The sequence below is a fragment of the Rhinoraja longicauda genome, chromosome 14, assembly GCF_053455715.1.
Source record: "Rhinoraja longicauda isolate Sanriku21f chromosome 14, sRhiLon1.1, whole genome shotgun sequence".
Classification (NCBI taxonomy): domain Eukaryota; kingdom Metazoa; phylum Chordata; class Chondrichthyes; order Rajiformes; family Arhynchobatidae; genus Rhinoraja; species Rhinoraja longicauda.
The window spans coordinates 7,736,778-7,751,955 of record NC_135966.1 but is presented as its reverse complement, the minus strand read 5'-3'; the positions used below and the strand labels follow the sequence as shown (position 1 = coordinate 7,751,955).

Sequence of the window (15,178 nt, the reverse complement as noted above, 5' to 3'; positions counted from 1 at the left end):
AAAGGTTAGTGTTCAGGTCTCAACCAGTGCTATTTTTAAGTTGGCTGAAGGTTAGAAGGCAAGGAGGAAGGATTTCCTCCTTCTTCCTCTGCATTGGATTACAAAATACATAAGTCTAATTATTCAATTGTCTAATTAAACCTGACTTTCGGGGAAAGGATCTAAATCGTGAAGGTAACCAAGATGGGAATAGTGTGGAATATATCACACAACATATTTAATAATAAATCCAGCAGATCACATGAGCTTACAGGAAAAAAAGGCTTGATTTAATTTTGACTCAGACTGGACCACAAAATAAACCATTAAGGCGTTGAGTTATGAATCAAGCAACATCACAACACCCATCATTTGCTGTAATAAGTAAAGGCTGCTTGATTATTCAGTTGAGTAATATGTCATTTAATTAATCCACTAATAATTGCCAGTTTATTGGTCAAACATGATGTTTTTTAACTTGAGGCACTGATCATAATTGATTCTTAGTAACCCAATCTAAAACAGAAGGGTATTACATATGGGTATGACCCGTTAACCAAAACGTTTAAATTAACATATTTGAATTGAGGAAACAATTTTGTGCATTTAGAGAATATGGAACTTCACTGACAAAATGTCATGCTCACCTTCATTGGTCAGGACATTGAGTATAGGGGTCTTGATGCAGCTTTTAGGAACAAGGAAGAGCAGATGCTAGTGTACCAAAAAAGCTCTGAGGTTCCTCAGCAAATGAAATGCCACGTATATGCATGTTCTCCAGAGATGCTGCCTGACTCGCTGAGTTACTCCAGCACTTTGTCTCTTTTTTTTAACAGGACGTTAGGACGTTAGTTAAGCTGCATTTGGAGCATTGCATACAGTTCTGGTTGCCCCATCACAGGAAGGATGTGGAGGCTTTGAAGAAGGGTGCAGAGGTAACTTGGGGTGAGGGGAGACCTGATAGTAGTATATAAAATTATGAGAGATGTAGATAGGGTCGACAGACAGAACCTTTTTCCCTAGGATGGAAATGTCAAAGTCTAGAGGATATACTTTTAAGGTGAAAGGGGCAAAGTTTAAAGGAGATGTGTAGGGCAAGTTTTTTGTCCCCTACAGAAGGTGATGGGTGCCTGGAATGTGCTGCCAGTGGTGGTGGTGCAGGCAGATACAACAGTAATGCTTGAGAGGTTTTAAGATAGACATGTGGATATGCAGGTAATGGAGGAGTATGGATCATGTGCAGGTAGCTGAGATTAGTTTAGCTTGGCGTCATGTTGGGCACAGACATTGTGGGCCAAAGGGCCCATTCCTGTGCTGTACTTTTCTGTGTTCTAAGGTGAATATTTATTACCCATCTCTATGTATTTGTCCATGCATTTATGACACCTTGCTAGTTCTGAACTTTAGACCCAGAGATGAAGGAATACAATTTGTTTCCACGTCAGGATGGTGGACGGCTTTTAGAAAAACTAAGAAAAGGTAGAACTATAATGTGCTTTCTGCTCGTCCTTTTAGCTAGTGGTGGATTTGAGAGATGGAACAAAATAATTCTGATGTTAGCACAAATGTAGGTGAAGTCCTCAGTCACACAAGAAAAAAGACTGACATTATTTCTTAAAAGATTGCTTTCAATTTGCCAATTTTGCATCTTTTCTTGAAGAAAAAGGTTCTCGTCAGACAGCACAGGAAACTTCAAACCGCAGACATGTCACCACTCTATGCTACAATGCACAATGTTGCATGTACAAAAATTCTAAATAATGACATGCGTCTGAAAAAGATAAGACAGAAGTGCAGATCGTATTTTTGTTTCCGGTCGTTTTATTGCCCTAGTTACATGATTAACCGCAAGAAAATGAAATAGCAGCATCTAAAAATTGAGATCATCCAATGTAGAAACCAGTAACAGTTGTTCACATGGTAACACAGGATAATATTTTACTTCAATTGTTGGCTAAGGCTATAGTAACATAGAAACAATGTTTGGTTCAAAGTGAGAAAATTCTAGTTTTGTTTAAACTTCTGTTTACACTTTCATAGAGAGTAGTTTTGTAATTCTCTTGACTATTATTGCAATAGGAGATTCATATATTATTCAAATTGGAATTAAAATAACTGACTGCCATGATTTAGAGCCATTCGGCATGGAAGCAGGCCCTTCAGCCAACTTACCCATGCCGACTAAAATGCCCCGAGCTCCACCTGCCACATTGGCTCATATCCCTCTAAACCATTCCTATCTATTTGTGTATGATTTGTATAAACTTGTTACAAGCAAGACTTGCATTATTATCTCTCCTTGTTTCCATTGGGAAGGTAAGAGTGATTTTTTTTTTTAAACCATCACAGTTGCGTGTAGTTGGAAATTGAATTTCAGAAGGGCATGATTAAAAAAAAAATGGGTGCTAATTTTTCTTCATTATGCCTAAGAAATGCTGGTCAAATGGCATGGGTGGCAAACAAGAAAATGCATATTTGCAATATACATTATATTGATTGGACATAGTTAAATTAAAAACTATTTTTGTTTAAAGTGAGTGTTAAAGGCTGCAAAATGGAGCTGAATGATTCAGGTGTTGATCTGGCAGTCACCAAACGGATGTCAGTAGAATAGGGACCATAGGGTACTGGTGATAAGAGTGAGATTAGATAGAAAGGTCATTCAAAATTATATAAATTATAAAAGGTAAATTCCAATAAAGATTAAGAAAAGATTTAGGGTGACACGGTGGTAGAGCTGCTGCCTTACAGCGCTTACAGTGCCGGAGACCCGGGTTCAATCCCGACCACAGGTGCTGTCTGTATGGAGTTTGTATATACACCCCTTGACATTGTGGGTTTTCTCCGAGATCTTCGGTTTCCTCCCACATTCCGAAGATGTACAGATTTCTAGATTAATTGGTTTTGTATAAATGTAAATTGTCCCAAGCGTGTCCCAAGGATAGTGTTAATGTGGAGTATCGCTGGTCAACATGAACTCGGTGGGCCGAAGGGCCTATTTTGCACTGTATCTCTAAACGAAACAAAACAAGCCTTTCTTTACATGGCACAAATTGCTTTAGAGCACATCCCAAATTTATTCCATAGACTGAAAATAAAGTTAAAACATGAGGCCAGTTTCAAAAGCTTTTGGGCTGAAATTTGGCTCATTAAAAAAGCCAAGATAAAACTACTGGATAGGTGCCCATTGTGGTCGCCCATGACCTAAATGGATACACATTAAGTTGAATTACTGAAGATGCAAATGTGACAAAATAAGACTGGTCAATTGTACAGGTCAATAATTGCTAAAAAACTGAACTAAGAACTGAAAGGAAAAAGCTACCATAAATGAGAACTGGCATCAGCTGAAGAAAAGCATCAGGAATTTATTTAACATTGAAGGTGCAGCTATGAGCCTGTAGGGTCACCATGACAACACATCTTATGAGCACCATATCTCATGTAATGTCAGTCACTTTTTTTAATGGCCATTTTTTTGCCTGCAAATAATGTTTCAACTCCCAGCAGTGTTGAACTGTGTTTTGATCCTTTGAGCTACAATAACTGAAACCATTTAGTCTGGTGAAACCATCGACTCAGAACAGATAGCAAATTTTCCTTGGTTGACTGAACAATTTAATTTTTCACAGATTATTCACTCCATAATCTGGATGGAAAAAAAAGTCAATTGACAAAATCAACTCAGTTTATGTCAATATCGATCCCTCACATAGTAAAAACAGAAAAGATCGGAAATGCTAAGTTAGGTCAGGTGGAGTGGAAGCAGAGACTATGTTCACGGTTCAGGTAAATTCCGATCAGCTGATGAGAGAACATATGAAGGAATAAACTATATCACCCTTACCAATCTACTGATACATTTAGGTCAAACCACCTATCCATTCAATTCGATACTAACTATTCTGCAATAATACGCAAGACTTTGGTCCAAACATAGATCAAATAGAACATTCAATGACAGGCGATATGGATGATTTTTGACAGCTCGATACCATAATGAAATCAAGAGAAACTGAATGGGGTTCAAAAGGAAAATCCTCCATTTGCTGCAGCCAAAACTAGATCAAGAGAGGATTAGTTGTGATCAATTGGTGGTCAGTGTTAGCACCAAGCTGCCCAGGACAATATTTTTGCCCCACCAATATGTTGCTGTTTCATCATTGACCTCTCCACCATTATCAGAGGTGTGTGCATATGAATGTACGTGTAAATGAAAAGGGTGGGGTTGGACAGCAGATTGAATGGGCAGAGGAAATACTAAGGATTGCAAGTTTTCAACCCATTTTGTGGTGTACCATAAGGAAGCAGTTCGTACTGGTGAATAAGTGACATTTTAACCACCTCCTTCACCCTCTCACCAACTAATTAACATACTGCCATTGATCAGAAATTTAACTGGACCAGTGACATTAATAAGGTCTAATAGGAAGAGGAGAGAGACTGGGTACCCCATGGTGAACAACTTAGCTCCTTTGCAATGTCTCAACTCATTGCAAAATTGCACAAGTGAAAATTACCACTCTGCACTTGTGAAGATAACTGTGGTTTCAACACTGACAAAATTTATCATCCCACAAAATGCAGCTTGAATAATTGATTAATTAACTAATATAGCAATATGTTAACCTCACCCAGTGTCTCATCTACAATAATTCATATGTGTCAAAGTGCCAAAGTAATGGTTCACTACCTTCAATACTAATCCAATGTTTATCTATAGGATTGGGGGGGGGGGGGGGGGGAGTGCCCTGGTGAAGAAAATTGGAGAGAGGAGAGGTCTGGTAAAGAGTGGAACACAGTTAGTGGAAATAGTGTAAGATGTAAAGAACAAAAGAGTACCTCTCTCTTCCCACCCTCTACTCCAATCTTGCACCATTCATCTCTAGCCCCTCTTTCTTCAAACACCATTGTCACCTCCCCCAAGTTCATTGGAAAGGAAAAGGGATCCTGATAGCCTCCAGAGGACAGGCTGTAGTGAGGTACCAAGGTGTTCCTGGCTACCATGGTGCTCAGTTGGGTAGCAGTTATAGAGGAAGATAGGCATTGGATTCTGGATGCCTTACAGCCTTCATGTAATCTACCAAGTTACACCTGACCATTCTTCATGAACAGACCTGAAGAAGAATATAAACCCAAAATGTTACCTATCCATGTTCTGCAGAGATGCTGCCTGACCTGTTGAGTTACTCCAGCATTTTGTGTCTTTCCACCAGAATGACCCCTCCCCCCCCATATCTTATTGTTTAAGTACTGCTGCTCTACAAATATGCTGCAAAATCTTACAAAGGCTTCCTCAAATTTACCTCAGGCTCTATATCTGAAAGGAGAAATACTGTTGGGCATGGAACATGCCTGCCAACTTCCCCTTAAATCACATGCCATCCTCATTTGGACATCACCAATCTACAAACATTCTTCAACTTCCCGCCAATAGCATTGTAGGTTTCTTTTTCAATTACAGTAACTGAAATGATTCAGTCAAATGCTGATTTAAAAGAAATATTCCATTACATTAGGCTTGCTATGCATTTTTTATAAAATTATGCAAATGTTTAAAAATGTACTTTCCATCCACCACCGACCGGTGTACTAATCAAAGCTGAATTAAGAAATTCAGAGTATCAACCCTCATTCCAACAGTTCAGTACACAATCTAGGCCAATAGGTTGTGTTTATAGTCATAGAGTCAAACAGCATGGAAACAGGCCCTTCAGCCCAACTTGCCCATGCCAACCAACATGCCCCATCTACACTAGTTCCACCCGCCCACACTTGGCACAAAACCCTAAATCTATCCTATCCATGAACATGTCCAAATGTCACTTAAACATTATGATATTATCTTGCAGCTTTTAACAGCATTCCAAAATATTTTACTGGACGCTTATTTAAAATAAGTTAACAATGACCAACAAAATAATACTGGGGTGGCAAGGACCACCATCAAGGAGTGGAATGAAAGGTAGAGAAACGTAGAGGGGATTAGAAAATAATTTCACATAGGGATCTGTCAGGTAAAGGCATAGCTGCTATTTGTGCATTGATTAAATTGAAGATACTCTGAAGACAAAAATTGGAGGGCAAATAGTTGGACCAAAGGCAAATATAAAATTAAAGGAAGGAATAGGACAACGGGAAAAAATAGGGTCCAAGAAGAAGAAGAATGATCAGTGAACCTGATTCAGTACAAGTCAGGACAAGGGTGGTGGACGTATGGATGAGAGAGCTCAAAGTTTCATTGTTTACTGAAATAAGTCAAGACTTCTACCATCAGGTAAAGTAGCAATAGAGGACAAGTGGAAGAGGACGGGGGAGGGGGGAGGTTCCATGCATTTAGTGCTTGCTCAGAACAATTTTACAAATTGGCTTAATTTGTTATAAACAGAGACAATTTGGGGATACAGAAGGTAATATATCTGTGCAAGTCTTAAAAAAATCTCTGCAATGTACAATAATATCCTGTAATGTACCTCCCTCCCCTGGTATGGTATTTGAAATCTCTGCCAACATTTGAGCTAATCCCCTTTGACAATATAAAGGCTCTCCAAGACAGCATTCCTCTTTGCTGTGAAGGGTCAATGGGTTTGGGGAAAGGGGAAACAAATGTATCACAGATATGTTTACGGAAACCTTTGAACCTTTGAAAACTGGCAAAAAAAGCAAGCTGTCCTACAAATAAGAGGCTCAAACCGTACTGATCTCATCGAGACAAGAGATTACACATACTGGAATCTTCAGACTGGAGTAGAATCCCAACTCAAAATGTCACTGGTCCATTTGGTGGGGCAGCACAGTGCTGCCTTCCAGAGACCCGGTTCGATCCTGAATATGGGTGCTGTCTGTTCGGAGTTTGTACGTTCTCCCCGTGACCGTGTGGGTTTTCACCGGGTGCTCCGGTTACCATCGACATTCCAATAACATGCAGATTTGTACGTTAATTGGCATCTGTAAATTGTTCCTAGTGTGTATTTTAGAACACGTGTACTGGTGATTGCTGGTCAGCACGGACTCAGTGAGCCGAAGGGCCTGTTTCCACACTATATCTCTAAACTAAATCTCCCATCACAGATGCTGAATTACTCCAGCACTTCTCATCCAGGGTGATTTATAACACCTTCTTTTACACTTATTAGTCAGCTATATTTTCAGGAGGAATTCATGGCAGTGCACTCTACACCTGTAATTTAAGAAGGAAAGTTGAAATATTAAGAGCCATTGGGTGTCTGTTATTGTGAAAGGTTGTTTCAAAGTGGAAAATCCCACTTTAATGATCAAACGATCTGTGAAATTAGTCATACTGCTAAAGTATCTTTTTGACTTACTGCTGCTTATCTTGATAGGCACATTGGAAAAACAGCTGCATTTTTAGTGTTGCAGTCACTGCTTGAAAATGAATACTTAAGTTTAACTGTACTTTTGGTTCAAGAACAATTCTTTAAACAGAAAATAACTTTGCTAATTTACTTTTACAAATTCAAAAATGTGTACTTAAGAGTGTTGAATGTTAATTTTTAAGCTTAGCTAAAGGTTCATTAAAAATAAGCGTATTCAGTACATTACAAGAAAGGGCTTTACCATGTGATAAGTGCTGGTCTGCTGGGGTCGGTCAGAATGGTAAGAATCCACATTGTCTATGATTGTTTGTCGCTCTCCTTTCAGGTTGATCTTCCTGAAGCGTCGGCGGGACTGCCGGTTTGTAACTTCCCTCTGTAGATTTTTCTCCTCATTCTCACTCAGGTTTTCAACCTGAAATACATGTTCAGGATCCTGATTGAACATCCAGTTCTTCCATATCACAGAAAGTCTATGTAATCTTAACAGACTCATGAGAAATGTGGAATAACATTAAACTGTGCCTGTGCGCATTAGAGAGGGGCTCTTGGAACAGAAACCGCATACAAGCACAGCAGCACTCTAACTGAGAAAAATTACGTTTCAATGAGCTGGAGGCCACAACTTCCTTCCTTTCAGGAAACTGTAAATAACGGTTTATCAATGCAAAAATCACATGCTTGTTTGTGAGTGCTGAACATTTTTTTCTCTTATAAACTAAATTTCATCCAATGTAACATACACTTGCAAAATCCTTTTCATTTATCAATCAATTCTTCAGTTTTCTACCATGCAAATTCTAAATTCAACATATTCAGTAGATACAATTATTTTCTTGTTTCGTCTTCTGCATTTTGGTCCTCCAAAGTAAACAAAAACTTTTAACGGCTGTCTCTTATCATTAATTAAGTAATTTGACCCCACGAGAGCTTTTTTTTAAAACGCTGCGAAAAGAATTCACTTGTCACATTCTTAGTCTATATGTAAAAATATAAAACATTTGACTGATTTTTCTGTACTAGCTGGTGCATATTTACTTTGAGTTAACGGAACTGATTTTATAGTGATCAGAACATTTCAGAACCACACAAAACAATTATTGAAATCTATTAAATTCAATGTCCAAAAATACCTTATTTAATGTTAAAGGGAAACAGAAATACAGATGATCTTCTACAGATGTAACGATCAACAAATTTGGGAATTTTTGGATAAAAGTGAGTCTTGAAATTAAAGTCAGCTGTTTTATGGTATTCTCTCAATTACACTCTGACATTGAAATCGCAATTCAGCAGCTCAGGCATTTTGCCCTCATTTACACAGTAAATTCACCATAGAAAACCACTGGGACTTGCTGGGAGAAATGCTCCTTTATGGATTTCAATGGCCAAGAAAGCTAATATGGAAGTATTAATTGACATAATTTTAAGTACTTTGGTTCTGTCTTCACTAAGGAAAACACAAACAATCTCCCAGAAATACTACAGGACCGAGAATCTAGGGGATGGAGGAACTGAAGGAAATCCACATTAGTCAGGAAATTGTGTTGGGTACACTGTTGGGACTGAAGGCAGCTAAATCTCCAGGGCCTGAAGGTCTGCATCCCAGAGTACTCAAGGAGGTGGCCCTAGAAATCGTGGATGCATTGGTGATCATTTTCCAATGTTCTATAGACTCTGGATCAGTTCCTGTGAACTGGAGGGTAGCTAATGTAACCCCATTTTTTAAGAAGGGAGGGAGAGAGAAAACAGGGAATTATAGACCAGTTAGCCTGACATCGGTAGTGGGGAAGATGCTCGAGTCGATTATTAAAGATGTTATAGCAGCGCATTTGGATAGCAGTGACAGGATTGGTCAAAGTCAGCATGGATTTATGATGGGGAAATCATGCTTGACTAATCTTCTGGAATTTTTTGAGGATGTATCAAATAGAATGAAGGGAGAGCCATGGATGTGGTGTATCTGGACTTTCAAAAAGCCTTTGACATGGACCCACACAAGAGATTAGTGTGCAAAATCAGAGCACATGGTATTGGGGGTAGGGTTTTGACATGGATAGAGAACTGGTTGGCAGACAGGAAGCAAAGCGTAGGAATTAAAGGGTCCTTTTCAGAATGGCAGGCAGTGATGAGTGGGGTGCCGCAAAGCTCAGTGCACCTATTCTTTTTCTATGTTTCTAACTATTATATCAGTGCATTTAGATATTTTCTGTATTTCTGTTTTCCCCGATTTTTAAACAAAATATTTTTTGGACGTTAGATTAACTAGATTTCAATAATTGTTTTAAGCAGTTCCGAAATCTTTTGATCACATTCACTTTTTTGATAGCTTCGAGACAAGATGGAGGATATCCCAGTCAGTGACCCCACCACAATATGATGCCACTATGCTGCAGATTGACTAAACAACATGCAGGACTTCATTGTAAGAGATGGAGATAGCTGAAAGCCATACGTCATCATTGAGTTATCTCATGAGGCAAGCCCAAACTTCTCTAAAGGTCAGCAGGGTCAACTCATTGCCGACCACAAAATCTGAGCTATTAAGTAATGCCAAGATCATAATGCAGATCATTATTCAGCTTCAGTACAACTTTCCCTATTACCGTATTGAATCATCAAAAGAGTCAAGATTATCTTTTAATATAATGTAGGCAGAAGGAACTTATTACCTGGTATGTTAGCCAGGAATTTAAAAAATCATGAAATTCAACTTTAAAATTTTTTTAAAATAGATAACTATACCCATGACACATTCCAATTTAAATGTGACAAGTTGTTTTAATGCCAACAGAAAGCAACTCACCACCAGATCAATTTTTAAAATTATTTTAAAGTGGTATGCACTGAGCTCCAGTATGGCATTAAGAATATCCTCCCACTAAAGCGACACAACAAAATAATATATGGAGGTGACAAGATTCATGGAATATTGTGATACGATTTTTTTCAGCAAATTTCTTAAATATGTGCACCATTAGGTGTTTAAATTGCAGGCAGTACACAAGCAGTAGGACAAGAAGTGATTAATATTTGATATTTATATTAAGTGCAGTCTTTGCCAGAATGCTCTCATTGCAAGAACAAATTAAAAATAAATTGCTCTTTCCCATTGAGCTACCCACGATATCCTCATTCAATTATCCCATCTTTACCTTCTTGACCCCAAAACTGCATTTGACATTCATCCTTCATGTATAATTTGGTATCAAACAACACTTGCTTTATAGAATGTAATATTTGATTCAGTTTGGTCATACTTCATGTTCATAAGTTCTAGGAGCAGAATTAGGCCATTTGGCCCATCAAGTCAAATAATGCTAGAAAACTCTATAGTGAGGGGAATGGACAGGTGCTTCTGCAGTTGTTGACAGGGCCTTGTCACTATAGTGCCATAGTCAAAGATTTCAAAGAATATTCTATAGGGGAGCAAAACATACAGTGCCCTCCATAATGTTGGGACAAAGACCCATCATTTATTTATTTGCCTCTGTACTCCGCAATTTGAGATTTGTAATAGAAAAAAATCACATGTGGTTAAAGTGCACATTGTCAGATTTTAATAAAGGCAATTTTCATACATTTTGGTTTCACCATGTAGAAATTACAGCAGTGTTAAAACATAGTCCGTCCCCCCCCCGTCCCCCCCCGTCCCATTTCAGGGCACCATAATGTTTGGGACACAGCAATGTCATGTAAATGCAAGTAGTCACATTTAGTATTTTGTTGCATATCCTTTGCATGCAATGACTGCTTGAAGTCTGCGATTTATAGACATCACCAGTTGCTGGGTGTCTTCTCTGGTGATGCTCTGCCAGGCCTGTATTGAAGCCGTCTTTAGCTAATGCTTGTTTTGGGGGTTAGTCTTCTTCAGTTTTCTCTTCAGTATATAAAAGGCATGCTCAATTGGGTTCAGATCGGGTGATTGACTTGGCCACTCAAGAATTGACAATTTTTTAGCTTTGAAAAACTCCTTTGTTGCTTTAGCAGTATATTGGGATCATTGTCTTGCTGTAGAATGAACCGCTGGCCAATGAGTTTTGAAGCATTTGTTTGAACTTGAGCAGATAGGATGTGTCTATACACTTCAGAATTCATTATGCTACCACCATCAGCAGTTGTTTCATCAATGAAGAGCCAGTACCTTCAGCAGCCATACATGCTACCACCATCAGCAGTTGTTTCATCAATGAAGAGCCAGTACCTTCAGCAGCCATTCATGCCCAGGCCACCGTGTTTCACAGAAGAGGTGGTATGCTTTGGATCTTGGGCAGTTCCTTCTCTCCTCCATACTTTGCTCTTGCCATCACCCTGATATAAGTTAATCTTCGTCTCATCTGTTCACAAGACCTTTTTCCAGAACTGTGGTTGCTCTTCCAAGTACTTCTTGGCAAACTGTAACGTGGCCATCCCATTTTTGCGGCGAACCAGTGGTTTGCATCTTGCAGTGTAGCCTCTGTATTTCTGTTCATGAAGTCTTCTGCGGACAGTGGTTATTGACAAATCAACACCTGATTCCTGAAATGTGTTTATGATCTGTTGGACAGGTGTTTGGGGATTTTTGTTTATTATAGAGAGAATTCTTCTCTCATCAGCTATGGAGGTCTTCCTTGCCCTGCCAGTCCCTTTGCGAATAGTAAGCTCACAAGTGCTCTCTTTCGTCTTAATGATGTTCCAAACAGTTGATTTTGGCTGATGTCTCTTACCAGTTTTATTTTTGTTTCTCAGTCTCATAATGGCATTTCAATACACCTGAGCAATTACAAACACCTGTGAAGCCATGTGTCCCAAACATTATGGTGCCCTGAAATGGGGGGACTATGTATAAACACAGCTGTAATTTCTACATGGTGAAACCAAAATGTATAAAAATGGCCTTTAATAAAATTTGACAATAACCACATGTGATCTTTTCTATTACAAATCTCAAATTGGGGAGTACAGAGGCAAATAAATAAATGATGGGTCTTTGTCCCAAACATTATGGACGGCACTGTAGTACTAGAGTACCTCAGCGGGTCAGGCAGCATCACTGGAGGGAATGGATGGGCCGTGTCGCAGGTTGGGACTCTTCTGATTTTGGTCATTTTCAACTTGCAAGCCATTCAGGTTACATATAGTTATTAAGAATGAAACTTTGTCATAAACATGTCTGATTTCCGTAAGACATATTATTCGTAACCTGGGAAGAAAGAGGGTTGGTTGTGTACTTGGCCAGTAAAAGCCACAGTATTTCCTTACTTAAAATGACTATCATATTTTACAAAAATACAATAAGGTATGAGAAAGAAATTCTGTATTTCTAATGGTTCTTACCACAATCATTTCCGATGTTTCCAAAACGATACATTCACACCCTCGTCTCAGATTTCCCGCAGACTGCTTGCCAAAACTACATGTTAAAGAAAAGGAAAATGTGGAGATCAAATTCACGAGTAACACAAGTTATTCATGATCATTACAGGTGTTATTATACAGAAAATAGATAGGGAATGGATTGAGGAATGCAACTTGGGCATGATTATGCAATGCCATTTTGCATCTATTTAAAAGCCCTAACCTCATTCACAATTACCAATCTGCTAAACCTGTTCTTAATACAAGTTTCAAGGCCACAAGCTTTGACCTTGGAGCAAACCGTAAAAAGGGCAATCCCACTGAAGTGCCAATCGTCAATCCCACTCATGTGTTTTGAGATTAGATTAAGGCACGCTCCTGTCTTAGCTGGCTGTCAAAAACCTGGAATTATTTTTTGAGTCAATAGAGTATTTTATTGTCATATGTCCCAAAATGGAACAATGTAATTCTGACTTGAAGCAGCATATCAGATATGTACACCGATCAGATAAAACATTATGACCACTGACAGGCGAAGTGAATAACATTAATTATCTTGTTACAATGGCAACTGTCAAGGGGTGGGATATATTAGGCATTAAGTTAACAGTCAGTTCTTGAAATCGCTGTTGGATTGGATGCAGGAGAAATGAGTAGGAGTAAAGACCTGAGCGACTTTGACAAGGGCCAAATTGTTATGGCCAGATGACTGGGTCAGAGCATCTCTGAAACGGCAAGACTTGTGGGGTGCTCCCGGTCAGCAGTGGTGAGTACCTACCGACAGTGGTCCGAGGAGGGACAAACCACAAACCGGCGACAGGGTGTTGTGCACCCAAGGCTCATCGATGCGCGAGGGCAACAAAGGCTATCCCGTCTGGTCCAAACCAATAAAAGGTCTACTGTGGCACAAGTCACAGAAAATTTTAATGGTGGTCATGGGAGGAATGTGTCATAATACACAGTGCATCGCACCCTGCTGCGTATGGGGCTGCACAAGGAGGACCAACAGCATATTAAGCAGGTGGTCATAATGTTTTGGCTCATCAGGTCATAATCTTTTGGCTGATCGGTGTAAACATAGTATTCAGTAGACACGATAATAAACAACTCAAAGATCAATATATAAAAAACACCAAACAATCTAGGGCAAATACATCAGTGCAATATAGTACACTGATTTGAAAAATTAAAATTACTTAAACATCAGGAAACATTTAAGACACTCAAAACAATTAATTACATATAACTTAGCTATTTTTATAAAACTGAAAGGAAATGAATGGAATTATTGAACTTCCCGTAGGTCCCCCGGGTGAATTTCCGGCAGATATTCTGAGAAACTGGAAGTGTACATGCGACTTCCAGTATTGCAGCATACTCAGGATGACAGCGGTGAGCAACAGTGCAAAAATTCAGGACTACACATGCCTCATTTGTGCAGGAATCCTGAATGCCTGCAACATTATGAAGTTTCAAAATCTGGTGAAATACCAGCTTTTCTTTGCAGGTACTTCACAAGGGTGACCATCGGTTAGCATCTGGTACGGATGGTGCATTTGGCTTTGTTCTCAAGACCTGCACGGACCAACTGGCCAGGGTTTAAGTGGATATCTTTAATCACTCCTTACTACAATCCGATGTTCCCTGGCAAGTGATGAGCAAATGCGTCCTCGACTTCCTTATTGGCAGGTCTCAATCAGTGCAGATTAACAACAACCACCTCCTGTTCGTTATCCATCAGCACAGGGGCACCGCAGGGCTGGGTAGTCAGAACCGTGCACACTCTCTCACTCTCTATGCCCACGACTATGGAGCCAGACATAAGTTCAAGAGGAGGGGGATCAATAATCTGGTTAAGTGGTTCCAGAACAATAATCTTGCTCTTACCAATATTAAGGAGCCAACTGGTGACTTCAGAAAGTGAAACCCAAGGGACTGTGCACCAATTCCATGGGTGCTGTGACGGTGGAGAGAGTGAGCACCATAAAGTTCTTGGGTGCACACATCTCCGATAATCTGTTCTGGACTCAGCACATTAAGGCAATCTTAAAAGGAATCTCACCAACTCCTCTTCTTCCTCAGAGGTTTGTCGAGATACGGCATATAACTGAATGCACCACAGCCTCGTTCAGAAATGTGAATGCTCAAGAACAAAGGAGGCTGCAGAAAGTGGTGGATGCTGCCCAGTCCTTCATGAAAACTGACCTCTCCTCTAAGGGATCTGCAGGAACCCTGCCTCAAGCCAGTTTATGTATAGGATCCACACCACCCTGGCCACACACTGTTTGTGTTGCTACCATCAGGAATGTGGTACAGGAGCCCGAAACCCTTTACCTCCAGGGTCAAGAACAGCTTCTTCCCATCAGCCATCAGGTTCTTGGAACACCTTGTACAACCCAACCTCAACCCTATTAAATAGCTGCAGACCTTGCTGTTGCTCTACGCACTTTGGTTTTTGCACTATCATCTAGATTACTTTGAATAACTGATAATTAATTGTTATTGTTGTGTCTAAAACTGCAGCAAAA

The 15,178-nt window shown here is 39.5% G+C and overlaps 1 protein-coding gene across 10 annotated transcripts in view; it reads right to left on the bottom strand.

Moving 5' to 3' along the window:
- LOC144600025 (rap guanine nucleotide exchange factor 6-like) overlaps positions 1–15,178 on the bottom strand; it is a 246,711-nt gene that overhangs the window by 137,344 nt on the left and 94,189 nt on the right. For all 10 annotated transcript variants that reach the window (XM_078411361.1, XM_078411360.1, XM_078411350.1 and 7 more), the window contains 2 exons: positions 12,630–12,705; positions 7,558–7,728 (listed from right to left, as the gene is read on the bottom strand). In XM_078411361.1, the coding sequence (XP_078267487.1) occupies positions 7,558–7,728; positions 12,630–12,705 (247 nt within the window). The remainder of the gene's footprint in view (positions 1–7,557; positions 7,729–12,629; positions 12,706–15,178) is intronic.